Below are 20,548 nucleotides of genomic sequence, written 5' to 3' on the forward strand. Positions count from 1 at the left end.
GATGGATGGGGCTGCTCCTCGATGCAGTACTGTTTCGTGGAGATGGATGGAAGGATGGGGCTGCTCCTCGATTCAGTACTGCTTCGTGGAGATGGATGGAATGATGGGGCTGCTCGTCGATGGATGGTTATACATATTGTGCTGTGATCTGAAATAAAAAGAGTAATGAAAAAGAATATGAGAGATCTTTTAGGAAAACTGCTGGAGTTGAACAATTTTTAGGGGAGAAAATTTTAATTTTTAAGAGAGTCCCCTATTTTGAGATATAGGAAAGGGAGAAAATTTTAATTTTTAGGAGAGTCCCCTATTTTGAGATATAGGGAAGACATTTTAAAAGAACTGCTGGACTTGTCTTAATATAATATCCCCTAAAAACTACTCAGGATTCCTTTTTTTTTACAAGATCATGTGCGAGGATGTCGCCTACTTCTATGGTTCTACCGGGATACGCGTGCTTCGAGACAATGGGCAAGAACCAGGAGACCATCCCTCTCTTCTGCGTCTCTGCTCTGCCCACGGCATCGGGACACCGTTGTTCGGCTCAATGTGATTAATTTGAATTTAAAGTTGCGAAGAAAATCTGAACTGAAGATAAAAACTTTAGCACTAAAAACATCACGTAACCGATAAAAACACTGGTTTGGTAGATTTTGTAAAAGCAGAAAAACAATTAGTTAAAATATCAATAATATATTATTTTGACCAGAACTGAAAATTAATGTAAATATTCACTGCCCCGAATTATTTTCAGTATTTCTGGAATTGGTTGAACTAAAAAGAGAGATCGAAATTAGGGTTTTAGGATTTTGGATCTTTATTTTGGAAATGTACACTGGATATGAGATATTTGATGTTTCAATCTTAACCAAGTTTTAAATTTTTCTAATGACTAGTAAGGTGCCTACGGAACCACCTTACATTGCTACAAAATCATATCACTTATTCTGATGTTTGATTTTTACCAAAACTATTTACTTTCATTTACTAATCCCTAGTGAGCTAGGTAACACAACGCAACAAAAAGTAACAAATAGACTCCCATAGCGAGCTCATATCGATTTGAGATAGAATTACAGTAGCACTAAAATGGCCTATTACAGCAAGAAGTGCATTGAGAAAAAAAAATGCACTTGTTCTCATCCATGCACACAAATGCACAATATACATTGCGTCTTTACCGGTAAGAGCCACGGTTCACGTCTTCGTTCCCTAGGTGTGCACTTCTTTTTGCTTCTTGTATTGGTTGCGAATAATGCCAGCACAAAATATTCCAGTTGAACTTTTTTAAAAGTGCATCATCTGGTGTCCTTCGCTCAGAAGATTAATTTTCAAAAGGCCCCAACTGCAGTCCACGCTAATGATCCTGAGCTTTTGGATCCATGGAGATACTCACGAAGGTTGCTGTTGATCCTACAAAACAGCTTATTTAGTTAATATATAACAAATCATGATTTCTTGCCTTTTGCTGGCGGGCACAGCACCGGCCAGCTTGATGTCATGCAAGTAGCAGATGACAGCATGCAAGAAATTTAAGGGATAGACACAAACACTATAGAATACTAAAGTTCAGTTGGGTAGAAAGGGACATACCTCTCATTAACATATTTTGTAGACATTGAATCCTAATCCTAATAGACTAATACCACTCAGTACCAAGAGATGGTTCAAACTCGTTTGAGACTTGCAGTATCGAATAGTAAAGGACTTCCTATATTGAACAATAAATTCAATGCAGTTGGCCTATGGCATTAAAAATTCAGATTCAAAAGTAAAACTGGGAGATATTATATTATAGTCACATGAGTAAATTTTACTATAACCATCCACTCTATCATTAATAACAGTTAAAAAGGGATAAACAAGAATCAAAACACATAGTCCAGAATATAGATTAGAGGGAGCTCCTCGCTTATATCAGTTTTATCTGATAGTGCATAGTGCATACTATTGCTCACCCTCCTTGTCTTGCATTGCTACAATCAGACTTGTACTTACTTTCTCGACGATGCTCCTTGATTGCTTCTGTAGCCTGTGATTATCTTTCTATCTGTCCTAGCAAATTGTCAGTCTGCTAATAATGTCAAATGTTAGCACAAGACACTGTAAAAAAGAAAAGAAATAAGTCACTGAAGATAGTAAAATCTATTGAAGTAGTTGCATACCTCATCAGCGAATAGGTGAATACCACGCCTGGAGATATTTTACTTGACAAAGTGAAAACAACCTTTATAGCATCTCTATTTCAACCAAAACACTGAAAATATGAACGATCACTGAGAAGCAGGAACGCACACAAAAATAGCGCATTCAACCATTAGTGCCATAAAGAAATTCTTCAGATGCGGAACATGGTAAATCAATGAGCAGGTACTGCCCTCTAAGCTTTCTCGTGTGTACATATTAGTGGATTCAACACTACCCCCTAAGCTTTCTTCTTGTTACAACATGTCTACCAACTGAGGGTGCTATGAGTACGAAACATTGCAGCAACTTGGTTCAGCACATCTTCATCTCCTGAGGATGCATAATTTACATATGTACTACTGGATGCCTCAAGTGTTAAGAGACCAATTGGAGTACTCGAGGCAGCATGTCTTTGCTTTTTCATGTACATTCATCACTGGTACAAGTCATATAATCATTCCAACATGAACCCTGAATACTTATGATTTATACTATCGAGGCTGGTACTAAGGGGCAAGGCAATGAGCCAATGATCTTCTTTTCCTTTAGCAAAATGGAACCTTGGAGGCAGATGTATCTTGCAAAAGGTTCTTTGTCATGAAAGAAACCAAAGCAATTATCAATATATTAACACTGCATATCTGAAGCATTATAAGGGGGTAGTTTGGGCAACGCTTCTAATTTAGAGGGCACAATGACAAGAAAGGTGTCAAACGATCGGAACCAATAATGAAGTAAAGTAAAAATGGGATAAAATTTGGGCAATGAATCTAATTTTAAGGGCACATCAACACTTACGTTACCACTTATGAGAACCAACTACGAGGAAAACTCTTCATAATAAGGGAAGCTTTTGTAACCCTACTGATGTCACAAATTGGAGTTGATCACTGATTTCATTATTGAAACCATAGGGTTATAGAAACAGTGAACAAATAATCAGCAGCTATTGGGTAATAATTGATAAGAAAGTGATTATTAACTTCCTGAAGCTGAACACTACAAACTACACAAAAAAAAAATTTTGAGCGGGCTACAAACTACACAAATTGATATTGATAGGTTGACTGTACTGACCAGCTGTTCTAAGTTCTTGAAGCAATATTACTTAAAACTCATATCATCATACTGATATGCTCCAAAGTTATAGCAACGACCAGTCATACCAGCACGAGAGTCAGGTATCCTAAAGTTCAAACCTCTAGTGAAAGAAACTTGCGGAACTGAAGTATGTGACTGAACAAAAGCAAGCAAAAGCTTCAGACTACAACAAGGAATTGATCAAATTAATCCTTACCCGACAACAGAGATGGAGGACAACGAACGAAACATCTCTACAGAAACTCTTTTACATGCACGGTCTAAACAATAAACATGCGATCTCACCGAAAGTGCATTTTTTCACCAATGTTATTGAATCATATGTTTGATATTAATTATTTAATCAACAGCCAGGGAGCTATCTCTGAAGATGGTAGAAGGGGGGGAATGAATGTAGATGGGTACCTTCAAGTGGCAGTGCTTGCTTGGCGGCGTCTCCTTGACAGCTGCACGCACGACCCTATCGTGTGAGCGTGGGCACACGTAGCAGCAAGGAGATGAGGGTGGGCTAATGGTATGAGCACACCAGTTTCTTGGAGCAACTAATTGTCCTGTTGGTGCGACTCCCATCATGAATTGGAGCCAGCATGAATTGCAATACATACTGTATTTACCGAAAAGTAACAACGAGCAGAAAAATCATAGTTCACCAAGTTATCAAAATTGATCGGACAATTGAAGATTGAGCGTCTAATACATAAAACGGATGGCATGGCACAGCCAAGAGATGCAAAATGTAACAGCCAAGAGCTCATAGCAGCCGAGCCCTACCGTCCTGGTGGAACACGTCACCAAATCGAACGGTGATCGACGAAATTGGGACAGGCAAAGCGGAATCTAGGCTGGGAAGAGCTCTGTTTACCTCGAGGCAGTGCTCCCTGCCGTAGACACGGCGCACGCCGATGAGGAGCTCCCCGAGAGCGTCGAACATTGCCTTCGGGTGGGCCGTAGCAATTTATAGAATTCGAATGAAAAATCCCCAAATTGTGATGAACCTAAATCCCCAAATATGCTGAACACACTAAAGAGGGGATTTGAGGCTTACGATCTGGAGGGGCGAATAAATTAAGGACGTAGGCACTCGTGCCCTCCCGCCGCGCATGCCGCCGTCAACCCCTCATCTCGCCCGCTGCCAGCCGCCGCCATTAAAGGGCCGCGACGACGCCTTCCGTGGACGGTTCCGCAAGGCAAACGCCCTCCGCTCTAGCGTGTGAGGGCGCTGCCGCCGCTACACCGCCGTTCCGGTGCGTGGAAAGAAACGCCGGCGAGCCGGTCCAGCCACCGCACCGCCCCATCAAATGGACGCCTTGAGCGCGGGGCATGCGAGTGGCCACGCTCGACGGAGGAGCGCGCGGGACTGAGACCCTGGCACGCTGCTCCGGCGAGAGCGCAGCCGCCGCGCCGCCAGGACGCCGGGAGTGCATCGCCTCCGAGGCCGCCGCCGTTCTGTGTCGCGGAGAAATCGGGGAAGAAATGAAGGGGTTATTTCCCTGCCGTTTTGTTCAGCGGCGAAGTGATCTGAACCGTCCTCAGCGGATGGGAAAGAGAATTGTGAACGGAGAAGGGCAGGCCCAGACCTTATCTGCGGCAAGGTCTAGGACGAAGGAAAGAGCTCAAGGAGGGCGTTCGCATGGGCAAAGTTTGGTCCCACGTGTAAGCACGAGGGGGACGGGGTGCGACGAAGGCCACCACCAATAGCCTTATCTATACCAATATATATTTTGCAAGCGAATAATTTTTCTGGTGCGGGAGATCCGTTTCGTGTCGGCACTGAGTAGGACGGGAGTTTGCACTCGTGTCGCGCGGGAGATCGAGAGGAAGGGGCTTGCGCTGATGATGGACGTAATTTCGGCGACGTAATGTACCGTGACGCTCGTACCATCACCACCAACTCCAATTTAATTTATTGGTATAGATTTTAACTTTTCAATTGGTTCAGTTCAGCACACCGTTCTGGCGTTCTCCCTCCCATATTCTTCCCGTTACCCAATTTTTCCATACACGTGGCTTACCTGAAACTCCATGGCTCCCGCTGACCGATGGTTACTCCTCAAGTGGCCGCCTCCTCCTCCTCCAGCGGACTCCGCCACCACCACCTCCTTTCCCGCAGACCCGCCGCCGCCGCCTCCTGCCGTGGCCCACGACGCCGCCGCCTTCTGCAGTGGTCGCTGTCGGATACTGCTGCTCTTCCCATGGACGCCGTCGCCACAGCTGACTCCTGTTCTAGTAACTTTGGTTTTGAGACGCATTGGTATTTTTGGCAGGCTAGCTAGCAACAGCCTGCTTGTCGTGCTCGGGACGCAAGACTGGAGGAGGCGGACTGGGGCCTAACGGGAGGGGCACCGGAAGGAGGGCCGCAGGAGGGAGTGCCGCCGCAGAGGGAAGGGGTGGGATGGGGATGTCGCGATGTAGAGAAGTCGCTGGCGTTGTGCCGCGGGGACCGGGAAGCTCGTCCGCGCCGCCACGTGGGAAGGGATGGGCATGTCGCGTTGCAGGTAGCTATGGATGTCACCGGCGCTATGCCACGGGGAGCTCGTCAGCGCGATTGGAAGAGACGCTGCCGGGGGGTGCCGCGGACGGCTTGGATGCGGAAGGCCTTCTTTTTGCAAGGATTGGCAACAGTTAAGCGAAACGTTTTTTTTTCTCGTGGGGAGTGGCATATCCCTCGTAATTTTGATGAAAAGACCTACCATGACGTCTGTACCATCACCACCAACTCCAATTTAAATTGCAGTTGGTATATAGATACAATACTAGCAGGTGTGTCCGTGCGTTGCTACGGATCAACAAAATCACAGACTATTTATTTTTATTTTCTGTGTAGGCAATTCATGGTGCCATTGAGGTTGGCATGCGTCGGTTGTAAGACGGAATAGGAGAAATCGTGAAAAAAAAATTGAAGGAAAAGAAAATAACGAGCAGTGGCATATTGGTTGTAATTTTAACGAAAAAAATTGGAGGCAAAAAAGAAAACGAGCAGTGGCATATTGGTTGTAATTTTAATGAAGTTAACCTACGGTGACAGCGACCGTACCATCACCACCAACTGCAATTTAATATCTATTACTATTACTATCTATTAAATTGGAGTTGGTGGTGATGATACGGTCGCCGCCATACGTCCCTGCCCTCGCCCAACCCGCGCACAATTTTTTTTTCTTCGCACGGGTTATTGTTTGGATTCCGAACCGTTTTTTCCTTTTGTTTCCCTTCTCCTCGCTCCGCCACCAGCCTCGCGTCTCCTCTCCACGCCACCACTGCTACTGTCACCCATCGCAGCCTTCCCCGCCGCACACCGCGCTCTCCCTCCCTAGCCGTGGATGCCGCCCTCTCCTTCCCCTATGCGCGCCGCCACTGCCCTCCTCCCCTCCGCTCGCCGACCCTGAGGCCCAGCCCGTCAATCTTTCTCTATCTTGCTACCTCTCCTTCGATTTCTTCTGCCCCCGAACTCCGACCTCGCTGCGAGAGCCATGGCCCGACCAACCATTTGCCCTAGGGGACCGGCTCCAAGGTTGTGCCGTCATGGGCCGTCCCAGATGACCCCGCTGCCTCCCTCCCCGCGAACGACGCCGGCCACCGTGGACCACTCCGTGTAGGACGCCGCCGCCGCTGCCTTCACCATGGATGATGCAGCGACCCGCGTCATCATGCACCGCCGTCCGTCGCAGCTGCTTCGTGCTCGCGCACCGTCATGGTCAACCCCGCCACCATCCGTCGTTCCAAAGAAAAGAGAGACTAAAACTTGTTAGAATTTGGTGGGCCTGATCAGCCCAAGCCCAAGTTTTACTAAATTCTGAAAATCTCAAAGGCCCATTCATGAAGTGGAATGAGGGGAGTGGGAATGGAAATAGTCCCACCTTGCTAGTTTAGAGTGAGTGAGACCAACATATAAGAGATGTTGCTTCTCACCGATAGAGCAAGTGAGCAAGGGAAATCCCCACGCGTGCTCCTCCTCCTCCTCCTCCGCTCGTCACGACACACGCACCGCGTTTCGTGGATCGAGTTCGAGTTCGAGCCGTGCCGTGCCGTCCGGGGCCTATGCAGGGCCAGGCTTCTTATCTTTTTGTCATGCGCGCGAGGTATTTTTGGAATCTGTCACGGACGCGTGCAGATTTTGTGGAGTCTGTTTAGGTTTCCTAAACCGAACCGACCTATACCTGCGTGACTATATATACAGTCGCCTCGTCCCTTCGATCTGTACGCAACACAACCAAGCTAGGGTTTCGCCTGCCTCTTGCTTTTGCGCCGTCGTCGTAGTCTACTCCATCCCGAGCGCCGGCGTGCACCAACAATCGGGAGAGCAGGTCTCCGGAACCTTTCGCCTTTGCGATCCTGTACGGGAGAGGACAAATAAGGTTTTTGGGAAGCGCTCCGCGCGACTGCTCGCTTCCCTGCAATCACGGGTCGTCTGCCTTCTCGATCCGGCGGGTGCGCGACGCGCCGCCGTCTTCTTCGTCAACAACTTCGTCAAGTGAACATAACAGCAACGGCTTCCTCTCCACCGCAACAGTACGTACATTGTGATTTGATCAGTTGTTTAGTTATGATCTGCGAGTTCATATTGCTGTTCGTTGGGCTGTTTAATACTTCTAGTATTTTTGAGACACTATCAACATTGGTCTGTTCCTCATCGTCGTCGTCACCATCACCATCAACCTCGTAACCTTCACCGTCATTGTCTACTTCCATGCCTGGAGAATCGGTATACCGTACCACGAAATCACTTGTGTCCCCGCCAGCTTCTTGGAAAAACTTGTCGCCAGGCTCTCGTTGCGGCAGATAATCTTGGTCGTTTGGTTCTGGTAGTTTACCATGTGGCTGCACGTGGTACACGACATCCAAACCCTGAAGGCGAGCCACTTTAGTGCACGGGTACGAGAGGAAATAAACTTGTGTGGCTTGTTGAGCCACAATATATACATCCTCGCATTCGAAGACACTGTCTCATTTTACTTCGACTAGGCTAACTGTGTCATCCTTGTTAACGTATTTCGGATCGATCCAACGGCATTTCAATACAACGACCTTTGGAGGTTTGGGCCCGCAGTATTGTAGTTCGTATATCTCCTCAACCCTTCCGTAGAAGTCATCTCCACCGCATTCTACGAACACCCCGGAATTTGTTGAGGTTCGATTGGGCCGACTGAGCTTGTACCTTGTTGTATGGAATCGATATCCATTGACGTCGTAGGATTTGAATGAACCGACCTTGACATCAAAACCATTGGCAATTTGTCTCAATTGGGAGCTTATAGACGCATTGTTGTTAGCCTACAGGTTTAAGCAAAAAAGCATCATGTATTAGTCGCACGCAAGGCCTCTAGGTGTTGAAACAACTAGGAGCTAAGAAAGAAAGTACTTGATTTTGGAACCACTCAATGAAACCGGATCCGGGGCCATTTGGACCATCTCTAAGAAGGGCATCATGTTCTAGAGGATCGGGTTTTCTTGTTCGCTTCCAGTTGAGTTGAGTGAATGTGCTGATGCAATGAGAATAAGATGAGTTAGAGACAAACTTGTGATCAATTGCAAAAAGGAATTATTTACTGGGCACTTACTTGATGTACGGCTGGACTTCGTCGAGGTTGTTCAAGATATATAACGTAAGGGATCGCCACTCTTGGTAGGACAGGGTGACTGTTTTCTCGTCTTTAGAAGTTCCAAGTTGCCCTCTAAATAGGCTCAGCTTGGACTCATCTTCAGGGTTGCCAAGATTGTAGCGGGAGACTGGATTATGCAGCGTGGCAATATCGGAGCTATAGTAACTCGTCGTTGCGTTTGACACTTCCTCGAGACGGCTTGCCTCCCATATGCATGCTTCAACTTTAGCTTTGTTTTTTACTTTAGCTCAAAGGGTCTTCATAAGTCTCTCGACGTCATACATCCAACGATGCTGCACAGGGCCCCACATCCGTGCCTCGTACGGGAGGTGGATAATTAGATGTTGCATCGTCACGAACATGCCCGGTGGAAAGATCCTCTCTAGCTTGCAGAGCAACACAGGGGCCTGTTTTTCCATTTCTTCTAGCAAGGTGGGGAATAGTTCTTTAGCACAAAGCCGGCGGAAGAAATTGCTCAACTCTGCCAACACCCGCCAAATATCCTCCGACACATAGCCTCGAACCATCACCGGCAGCAAACGCTCAAGCCAAATGTGATAGTCATGACTCTTGAGGCCGTTGATTCGCATGGTGTCAAGATTAACTCCCCTCTTTAGATTAGCTGCATACCCATCAGGAAACTTCAACTCTTTGAACCACAGGAGTACTTCCATCTTTTGGTCCCTATCGAGAGCGAACGGGCCCTTTGGCCTGATGTCTGACCTGCCTGGCACCTTTTTAATGCTTAGCTGTGGTCTATCGCAAAGTTCTTCTTGATCTTTTCTAACCTTCGGATTATCTTTCGTCTTGTCAATAATGTTGAGAATTGTGTTGAAAAGGGCTTCAGTGACATTCTTTTCGGTGTGCATCACATCAATACAATGTGGAAGAAGAATGTCTTTGAAGTAGTGGAGCTCCCATAAGCATGACTTGTGAGTCCAGTTGTGTGTATCACCATACCCCAGGAACTTGTCAGGTTGTGTCGAGTCGGGCACAAGAGCATCCAGCTCAGCAAGAAGCTCAGAACCGGTGCGATAACAGGGTGGCCCCTCTTCGACGACCACACCTTTCCTGAAGTTCTTCTTGTCTTGTCTGAACGGATGGTTAGGCGAGAGGAATCGCCAGTGCAGATCGAAGCAACAATACTTGCGACCATGAGCGAGCCGATAGAACTCCAGATCAGTCTCGCTGTGTGGGCATATGAACTTCCCCTGCAAGCCTTTGCTGGAGAGTATAGATCTCCCCGGGTGGTCATGAATGGAGAACTGGAACCAGATATGCATCCTAAAGTTTGTCTTGGTAGCTTTGTCGTACACCATGATCCCTTCCTCCCAACCTCTTTTCAACTCCATCAGGGGCTGCATATACACATTAATGTTCTTCCCTGGATATTCTGGTCCTGGAATTATCAGCGCCAAGAACATGTACTTCCGTTGCATTATCATTCCGGGAGGGAGATTGAGAGGAATTACAAACACTGGCCAGCAGCTGTATGGGGCACTCATCATGCCAAATGGATTGAACCCATCAGTTGCGATGGCAACTCGAACATTCCGAGGCTCCGCGGCTTTCTCCGGATACTTCCGATCAAAATCCTTCCATGCTTCGCCATCCGACGGATGTGTCAACATCGGCCCATGATCCTTGTCGTATTTGTATTTCTTTCCCAGTTTGTGATCCGTGACAGCTTTGCCAGGCACGTCGGATAGCATCATCTGGTCAATTCTTTCTGAGAATGGAAGCATCCTAAGAACTTTATGGGGTATTTTCGACTGCACCAGACCCTTCCCGTGGTCTACCTCGACATACCTAGAGAAATTGCACTTGGGACAATGCTTGGCATCCGCGTATTCTCTGTCAAACACCGTGCATCCATTTTTACATGAATGTAGGCACTGAGCAGGCAACTTAAGTACACTAAGCATTTTGTTCGTCTCGTACGTGCTTTTAGGCAAAAGGTGGCCTTCCGGGAGGAGACTACCGATAACTGCCATCATCACATCAAACCATTCTCTGCTCAAGTTGAACTGGGTCTTCACAGCCATTATTCTAGCAACGGCATCCAGCTTATTGACCTTTGTGTGAGCATGCAGATCTGTGCTTGCCTCCGCCAGCATATCAAGATAGGCCTTAGAGGTTGCCTCCGGTTCTTCCTCCGTTGGAACGCGTGCTTCCTCCAAGTCATCTAGCATGTCCTGGAACCCCGTATCATAGTCGTCCGTGCGCCTTCGCACAACCTCCTCTCTTCCTCTATCCTCTTGCTCACCATGGTAGCCCCATCTGGTATAGTTTGGCGTGTGCCCGTACAGCAGCAAGTGATTGCCCATCTCATCCTTTGTGTGTCGTGTCTTTTTATTGCAACGACTGCAAGGGCACCAAGCATGCTCTTCTCCTCTAGCAAATGCAACCTCCAAGAAATCTGTCGTGTTTTTCATCCAATCATCATCCCGGTCTATCCGACTACGGCGGCCACTGTACATCCACCGACGATTAGCCATTCTCTGCTATTTTGGGATACCACATGACACCAAAGGGATACACGGTTTAATAACGCAACTAGCAACACAAGTAATTAGTTTCGTCAAATTAATTACGTCACATATTTTATTTGTTCACTGAAAAGGGCATGTGCTGAACTATTCCACTAATAAGTAAGGATAGGTCCTAATCCCACCCGACGGTGTGTAGATTGGGCCGTTTCCGTGCTCCAGTCCGGTCCGAGACGAAATTTCGGCAGCACCTTCCCGCTGTTCTCCAAATACACGTCTCGACAACAAGCCAAGAGAATGTGCATCTGGAGAACAATAGGGAGATGCTGCCGAAATCACGTCTCGGACTGGACTAGAGCACGGAAACGAACCCAATCTACACACCCTTGGGCTGTCCAAAAAACGTGGACAATCCGAAAGAGTTACGCTTATAGATATGCAAAGACTTGCATATCTATATACGTAACCCTTTCGGACGGGAGACGCATAGGGTTATGCGACTTTGACATTTAAACTACAAGTGTCATCGGCTTGATTTCCGGGACAGAGCAAAAGGGGAGATAGAGGGAGATGCTCACCGTAGTCGAAGGAGACGGACGGCGGCGAGGTTGGTGTCACTACTACATGAACCATATCATTATATAAGAATCATGAATACACACATCCAGCCATCATGCAACTAATAATCATACATGCAAAAGAAACAACTTTGTACGAATCATATCTTCCCGTAAGCATACATATCAAAACATATTGCCACATCCATCATTTAACAATGTTTATCACATAAACCCTAAACCCTAACCCTCTAAACCCTAACCCAACCCTTAAACCCTAACCCTAAATCCTAAACCCTAAGTAACAGTTATACAAATTTAATTATACAAGCTAGCATATAAGTGTACATTTCATAATTGTACATATAATTCACATATTTCACAAATTACAGAAAGATTCACATATTGCACAAATTACAGAAAATTCACATATTGCACAAATTACACAAAATTCACACAAAGTATACAAGCATTTTGTCAAAAAATCTCACCAATTGGGGAAGGGGGAGCCGGCGGTGGAGGAGTGGGGGCCGGCGGGGAGGATAGGTGGCCGGGGTGGGGGAGGGGAGGCGGGGTGGCCGGGGTGCCGGGAAGGAAGGAGGGAGGCGGCGGGGTGGGGCGGGGTGCCGGGGCGGCGGGGAAGGGAGGCATGGCGGCCGGCGAGGAGATGGGGGGAGTTGGGGGCGGCGGGGAGATGGGGGGGAGTTAGGGGCGGCAGAGAGGGAGGGGGCTGCCGGATCTGGGCGGATCCGGCCGGGGGGCGAGGGGCGGTGGCGGTCAGGCACGGGCGCGCGCGAGAGAGAGAGGAAGAACGCGAGAGAGAGAGAGAGAGAGAGAGAGAGAAAGAGGGGGGGCATTTTTTTAAGAACCCTTTGCCGGCAGCCCCACAAAAAGCCGGCGGCAAAGAATTTTTCCAATTTTTTAAGTTTTTACTTTAATTATTCACTAAACACTGGGGTTTTCCTGTCAGTTTAGACTTCCTTTTTGTTCTATTAGGACATTTGAACATGAAAAACCAAAAATCTACCCAATTTCTTAAAGAATTCTGCTCCGTCCGTCCGAATTGCGACTTTTCCCCCCAAAGTCCGGAACTTCCATGCGGATTAGTCTAGTTTGTGAAGGAAGTGCAACCTCAGATACTTCGATTGTGTTTTCCTCTTAACACCATCTATATGTATCCATTTAATGACATCATCCAAGATTTCAAGTCCTCTAGACCATCCGTCGTGTGATTTGAGGCATCGTCCCCTCCGGCGGGTCTCGTGGCATCTACGGGGTAGCTTTTCACCAAAACATTGGTTTTCCTGATGTTTTTCTATTAATTAGTGTTCTATTGCCACATGGGCACATGTAGAACAAAAAACCTACCCCAAGCGCTCACAGAATTCTTCTCCCTCGGTCCGAAATGCGTGTTTTCCTCACTCTAGGGCTTTGGTTTGAATGTTCCTTAGTGTTTTGTTACTAGCTTTTCACCAAAACATGGGTTTCCATGTCACTTAACTATATAATAGTGTTGTATTGGGACATGTCAACATGAAAAAGAAAACATCTATCCAAGTCCTCAATGGATTCGGCTCCGTCCGTCCGAATTGCGACTTTTCCCCCTCTAATTCCAGAACGTTCGTGCGGGTTAGTTTAGTTTGTGAAGGATGTGCGACCTCAGATACTTGGATCGTGTTTTCCTCTTAACACCATCTTTATGTACCCATTTGATGACATCATCCAAGATTTCAAGTTCTCTGTACCATTCGTCGTGTGATTTCAGGCATCGCCCTCTCCTGCGGGCCTCGTGGCGTCTACGGGGTAGCTTTTCACCAAAACTTGTGTTCTCAAGTCACTTTACTCTACCTTTGTGTTATACTAGCACATGGGGACATGAAAAAAAAATCTACCCAAGTCCCCAAAGAATTCTGCTCCGTCCATCCGAATTGCGACTTCCCCCCCTAAGTCTGGAACTTCCGTGCGGGTTCGTCTAGTTTGTGAATGAAGTGCAACCTCAGATGCTTGGATTGTGTTTTACTCTTAACACCATATTTATGTACACATTTGATGACATCATCCAAGATTCCAAGTTCTTTAAACCATCTGTCGTGTGATTTGAGGTATCTCCCCCTCTTGCGGGCCTCGTGGCGTCTACGGGGTAGCTTTTCACCAAAACTTGAGTTCTCAAGCCACTTTACTCTATACCTTTGTGTTGTACTAGCACATGGGGACATTAAAAACCATAAAGCTACCCAAGTCCTCAAAGGATTCTGCTCCGTCCGTCCGAATTGCGACTTTTCCCCCCTAAGTCTGAAACGTTCGTGCGGGTTAGTCTAGTTTGTGAAGGAAGTGCAACCTCAGATGCTTGGATTGTGTTTTCCTCTTAACATCATCTATATGTACCCATTTAATGACATCATCCAAGATTTCAAGTCCTCTAGACCATCCGTCGTGTGATTTGAGGCATCGCCCCCTCCGGCGGGCCTCGTGGCGTCTACGGGGTAGCTTTTCACCAAAACATTGGTTTTTCCTGATGTTTTTCTATTACTTAGTGTTCTATTGCCACATTGGTACATGTAAAACAAAAAATCTACCCCAAGCCCTCACAGAATTCTTCTCCCTCGGTCCGAATTGCGTGTTTTCCTCACTCTAGGGCTTGAGTTTGAATCTTCCTTAGTATTTTGTTGCTAGCTTTTCACCAAAACTTGGGTTTTCATATCACTTTACTATATCATAGTGTTGTATTATGACATGTCAACATGAAAAAGCAAACATCTACCCCACGGGCGGACTAAATTATGTCCCGTCGGTCTGAATTGAGACTTTTCCCCTCAAGTGTGGAACATTCATGCCCATTCACTAGTATTGTTTGCAAAGGAAGTGTCACATCAGGGCTATCGATTTGATTTTACCATTAACACACCCTTCATTTAAATATACATGGCACACCATGCACAAGGGGAAAGCCGGGAAACCATTTGTTTCGTCATTTCATGCGTCGATGAACCGATCGTAACCAATTAACTCACGCCGCCGGCAAAGAGTAATTAGTTTTCTTTATTTTATAAGTGCAAATTGGGTTCAATCTAAACAACAATATATAATTCTCTATGTGTTTACAGTATGGTTGATTTACATCACAAACAAACAAAAAAAGGAAAAAAAAACTCTTTGCCGGCGGCTATTATGTGGGCCTTTGGCAAAGCAGCCTTTGCCGGCGGCTATTTATCGGGGCCGCCGGCAAAGGTTTTTTTTTCGTTCGTTCTAATTCGAACGGGGGACTTTGGAAAAAAAAGAAGAAGAAAATTCGCCTTTGCCGGCGGCTGTTTACCGGGGCCGCCGGCAAAGGATTATATATTTTTTTAATTCGTGCGCGCGCGTCCAAATTTGAACGGAACGGCGCGGGAAAAACGAATCACTTTGCCGGCGGCTTTTTTTTTGTGGCCGCCGGCAAAGATAGTTTTTTTCCCTTCCCGCCGGCCGTTTCGCCTGCCGTTAACCTCGCACGCGGGCCCACGTGCAGGGTCTCTTTGCCGGCGGCCGTCCTTTGCCGACGGCCTTTCGGAAGATTTGCCGGCGGCCAACCCTATGCCGTTGGCTTTTCTGCCGGCCCACGGCATAGTGCCTCTTTGCCGGCGGCCCGATAAATAGCCGCCGGCAAATTAGGGTTTTCCCTTAGTGTGTAGTCAAGCAGCTCACTCCTTCGATTTTTTGAGAATGAATGCCTACTCAAATTAGTACGTATATGTTAAGTATATCATATATTCTTCTTCCTATCAGATCAGTATTTTAGGATAGATGGTTGGTTTCTATAACTTAACATGCTATTAGATCTGAGGTCTTTGAATTCAAGTATCAATCTCTCCGCATTTCCTCAATTATTGTCCAACCGACGTGTGGAACGGAGGGAGTATATCTTAACAGTATTCGTTGCAGTAGGAATTTGGGAGTTATGTTCTCCATGATGGGCTGAGCATAGATTAGCTGATGGGTAGGAGGCATGGATATGGATTCCTCTTCAACTTTGCAATCAGATCGGTGGCGCAGATTGTATTTGTGGATGAGTTCCTGCTTGTGCGCCCGGTGGTGGTGGTCCGGTGAAGCCAGAGCCTGGGTGAAGGGGAGGAAGAGGAGGTTTATGCTCAACTTTGAGATTGTTTGGAAATAATAGATTGATTCACTTGCTCTAGGTTGTGAATGCAGTTCAGAGATGCAGTGAGCGAGTTTGGGCACATGTAGAGGTGATCGATGGCGCTGAGCGCGTGCATCGTTGTACGAAGCTTATTCCTGGATGACGGAATATTGCATGGTTGGCATGGGCGTAACAAAACTTTCTTCCTGACCTTTTAACTAGCGACATGCCTGTATTGATCCACACAAGAACATGTCTAGCTATATTAATTTGATGTTATGCTTGATGATATACCGTCATGTGAATTTCGTGTGTTATAACTAGAGACAGAAGCATTTTTCTCCTAGGTGGACTGACCACAATGTGGGCTCTTTCTTTTTTCTCCGGCTGGCTGCTGCCACGGGCTCCCCACGTCACCGAACTATAAGTTCGACCCATCTTCTAGCGTGACGGGATAAAGTTGTCATCTGCACGTAACTAAAGTTGACATTCCGCAGATTAAAGTTGTCATTCTACAAAATTAAAATTGTCACCTCACAGAATTGAAGTTGTCAAGCCACAAGACACGTAGTGCGATTCCAGTCAGTCTTTCCAATTGGATGGCCTGAAGGACGTTCGCTCCGGTAGACTAAATAGCGAACATTCGCTCATTGTAAATTTTGATTAAGAATATATATATGCGTGCAACACCTTTTCTTAATTTTCTTCTTGGCTGGAGAACATACGACGTACTGTTTTTGTTAGTGTATCAGCAGCATAAAAATTGTACTAGCACTTCAACATTCTTTTCTGACAAACTTACTAGTGCAACAAAGTCAAAGATCAGCATGTTAGTCAATCAGTCAGATGGAGAAAAAAATTATATGGGGCAGGACCTCGCAACGAGACCCACCCCCAGACTGCAAAAAATATAGTGAATCCAGAACGAAACATATATGAATTAAGATTTCACTCGTCTCGAGTTCTACAATGTTTTTTTAGTTTTTTATTGATGGTTAATTTCAGTTTCATAAAGATTTTATAAACAGATAAACTAAATTAATTATAAAACAAGAGTGAAATCCTAACGAACCGGAGACAGCTAGCAACTGGATTTAGATGAAACCATCCTTCATCTGGTATTTTTCTTTGTCCTTCTTTGTTTGAGATTCGTTTTCTGACAAGTGAACGATGCTAATTTAAGAAGACATTTCGTCTGATATTTTCTTTGTTTTTGAGATTCATTTCTAACAAAGTGAGATGCTAATTTAAAAAGACATTTTTACAAACCCGTTCCAATGGTTGTTATTTTTTTTTCCCAGACCACGGATATATGGGAGATGTTAGCATATTCCAAGGCATGCAAGCTTGTTCGGACTCTAATTAAGATCTTGCATAGAGACATGCAGTGCATGCATGCTTCGATCCGGGTAGGCTGCAGCCGCATGCAGATCCCCTAAAAACACTCAAGATTCTGAGGAAAATTAGACGTTCATGTTCAAAGATGTCGGCTACTTATATTTTGCGAGGCGTGCTTCTTCCCGATCTGGAGGAGGTGCCCTTCGAGATGGGCAAGAACCTGGGGACCATGCATCCCGGTATTCTGCGGCTTCTTGATGTGCCCAGGGCATCGAGATGGCGCACTTGCACCCTACCATCATTGTTCCCCTCAATTGAATTCGAATTTAAAATTGCGGTTTTGCACGACTGAGAAACAACTGTTTCTTAGGCGATGATCACACCCTTTTGATTCAATCATTAAGATTCGTGTAAAATTAATGTAAGTTCAATGGATTAGAAAATTTCCATTGGATGGCTACAATTGCCGACTGAGAAATAATTATTTCTTAGACGACTGAGAAATAGACACTACCTTAAAATTGTTCCAAAACTTTGACCTGAAGATCAAAACTTAAGGATTGAGAGCATCACACAAAATGTGTCCGATTTTGTAAAAACATGAAGGTAATTATTTAAAATATTTAATAAATATTTTTGTCAGAACTGGAAATTATTGCAAATACCCACCACCCCAAATTTTGTCGGAATTTTGGAATTGGTTTAAATTTGTCCACAAAAAAGCGTACTTCTCTTTTTTCAAAACACACTAGACTAAGAAAAATTGATTCTCTCTCGTTACACGGAAATCAAACCCAATAACATTTTTTCAAGCACTTAGGCCTCTCCCAATGCTTGTCTCTTACCCCGTCATCTTAGACATTTTACTGACATGTCACCATCTTAATGATAAAACTGTCTCTTATGCTAGCGATCGTCTCTTCACGCAAAAAAACACAAAGTCATTAATTTTCTCTCACAAAGCTATTTAATAAATGATACTTTAGATACAAAAATAAGAGACAATGCATTGAGGATATTGTTTCTTAGCATTTATTGTGGGCTAAGAGACAACACGTAATAGACGATGCATTGGAGAGGCGTTAGTTCATTGGAGGTGGGAGAATTAAAAATGAGAGAGATGGTGGTTGGCACCTTCACCATGCATTTTCTATCTAATTTCTTATTATTATTTTTTAAATTAAAATTGAGATAGAGATTAGGGTTTAGATTTTTATTTTGGCAGTGTACAATTGATATGAGATCTTTGATGGTTTCACATTTATCAAGTTTTAAATTTCAAATTGTAAAACTAGGGTGTGACGAAGTTCGTGCGTCATGGGCAGGGACAGAGACAAGAGGTGGCACAGGGGGGCAAAACACCCTAAGAAATTTGATTTTACTTAATACTATGTACTACTCAGCTCATTAAAATCCCTTTAAAATAGCCAGCTCACTAATCCTGCCCTGCCCCGCCCCCCCTAAGCCTAAATCGCCCCCCTCATGTTGAATTTCTGGCTCCGTCCCTGGTCGTGGGTATAGGTTCACTTTCCTTTAAATCGAGTTTTGAAGTTCCATTCTTGATCGCGAGCCACATGGACATACTATCCTTCCTTTATAAAATAAAGCCAGCTGATCATGTGCATCCTAGAAATCCCCTCCACCACCCCTCTCTCTATACCTTCCTAATTACGAGTTTTGATAAAGATGTTCCTTATATTCAAGGAGTGGGAAGAGGTTGCATGAAAAAAAAGGAATTCACATGCGGCCTCCTTGTGTCATCAACACGCTTTCTCGATGTCCTTTGCCCTATAAAAACCGCCAACAAGGTCCAACCACCAACCAAACCCTTCTCCCCCCGCCGCCGCCCCCTCCTTCCGGTTCTTCTCACTCGATCTCCATCTCCTATATGTTGCTTCCTCTATGCTCACATTTCTCACCGTCGCCTGAAGATCTAAATAACACTCCTGCTCAAACCCTCGTCTTACCGTGCCTCCGGCAACTACACCATGCACCCTTTGATCCAATCTCATAGTGCCAGGCTTCTGATGCGAGGATGCGCATCACGGTCTCGGATTTCTTATTCATGGACATCCACAACTGTACCTATCAATCTAACCATCCATCTCTGATTCTGACAACTCTTATTTTGATCCTTGGAATCTTTTCGGCATGTCGAGCCTCCGACACCGGCCACCAGGAATCGCAACAAGGGTAAAAGGTATGGCATCGCGTTCTCCATTTGGTACTGAACTCGAAGGATGTGATCTTCACATGAAAGCGACGAATCTTGAAGTTCCATCGTTAGACTAACCTTATGATTTTTGTTGCTTCTTGTTTTTCTCATCTGCCGGAATCCTAATGATATATATCAAAATGTTTTCCTTCTGAAAATTGTTGTGAACAACTGACCGTATGTATACAAGTATACAAAAGTAGGTCATCGGTCGGTTGATAATTGTCGCGATTCCGTTTCCTAGATCATCAAATTCAAATTTTTTACTTCCCAAACCATGAACATGCATGCTACGCAAGTACTACCTATAGAGAATCCGACTCGAGTTCAAATCAAGCGTGCATCAACCCGTCGTGCAGCTCTTAACACACGTTGTTGGTCTTCCCGTGACAGGGAGCCAACGGAAGGAACCGACCGGTTGCCAACCCCCACAGCCTGCAGGTAGAATTGCAAATTCGTAATGGGAGCAAAGGAAGAAAGAAAAACGACCAGGATTCAAAAGGAGGAAAGAAAGGATCTTCAATACTTGCCCCGTCTGCGTTTGGGCCGCGACCCGTCAGGGCCCATGGCGACGGACGGCCCGCCGGATGCACCCTGGCACGCCTCTTCCTCTTGATTTCTTGCCGTGTTCCCTTTCCAGTTCTAACTTAAAGCTCCGACCCCGGTCGTGGGCATAGGTTCACTTCCCTCTAAATCAAGTTTTGAAGTTCCATTCTTGATCGCGATCCACATGGACATACTATCCTTCCTTTATTAAATAAAGCCAGCTGATGTGCATCCTATAAATCCCCTCCACCACCCCTCTCTCTATACCTTCCTAATTACGAGTTTTGATAAAAATGTTCCTTATATTCAAAGAGTGGGAAGAGGCTGCGAGAAAAAAAAAAAGGAATTCACATGCGGCCTCCTCGTGTCATCAACACGCTTTCTCGATGTCCTTTGCCCTATAA

At 45.6% G+C, this 20,548-nt stretch overlaps 1 protein-coding gene and 1 long non-coding RNA gene across 4 annotated transcripts; both read right to left on the minus strand.

Annotated features, from left to right (window-relative positions):
• Nucleotides 1-1,019: 1,019 nt before the first annotated feature.
• On the minus strand, nucleotides 1,020-4,934 carry LOC104582737. 3 transcript variants are annotated; one of them, XR_002963491.1, is made up of 3 exons: nucleotides 3,691-4,934; nucleotides 2,163-2,254; nucleotides 1,020-2,068 (listed from the first exon to the last, which is right to left on the minus strand). It is a non-coding gene; the product is annotated as an uncharacterized LOC104582737 (long non-coding RNA). The 3 variants fall into 3 exon arrangements; XR_002963490.1 differs by having other exon boundaries at nucleotides 1,020-1,410; nucleotides 1,996-2,068; nucleotides 2,163-4,927; XR_730708.3 differs by having other exon boundaries at nucleotides 1,020-1,410; nucleotides 1,996-4,926.
• Nucleotides 4,935-9,133: 4,199 nt separating this feature from the next.
• LOC104583219 lies at nucleotides 9,134-11,212 on the minus strand. The gene has a single exon (XM_010235019.1). The coding sequence runs from the start codon at nucleotides 11,210-11,212 to the stop codon at nucleotides 9,134-9,136; it is 2,079 nt and encodes a 692-aa protein (XP_010233321.1).
• Between the last annotated feature and the right edge of the window lie 9,336 nt (nucleotides 11,213-20,548).

The sequence above is a fragment of the Brachypodium distachyon genome, chromosome 2 (assembly GCF_000005505.3).
Source record: "Brachypodium distachyon strain Bd21 chromosome 2, Brachypodium_distachyon_v3.0, whole genome shotgun sequence".
In the NCBI taxonomy this organism is placed as follows: domain Eukaryota; kingdom Viridiplantae; phylum Streptophyta; class Magnoliopsida; order Poales; family Poaceae; genus Brachypodium; species Brachypodium distachyon.

Coding starts and splice junctions, on each gene's coding strand:
- LOC104583219 (XM_010235019.1), bottom strand. CDS start 11,212: ATGGGCAATCACTTGCTGCTGTACGGGCACACGCCAAACTATACCAGA.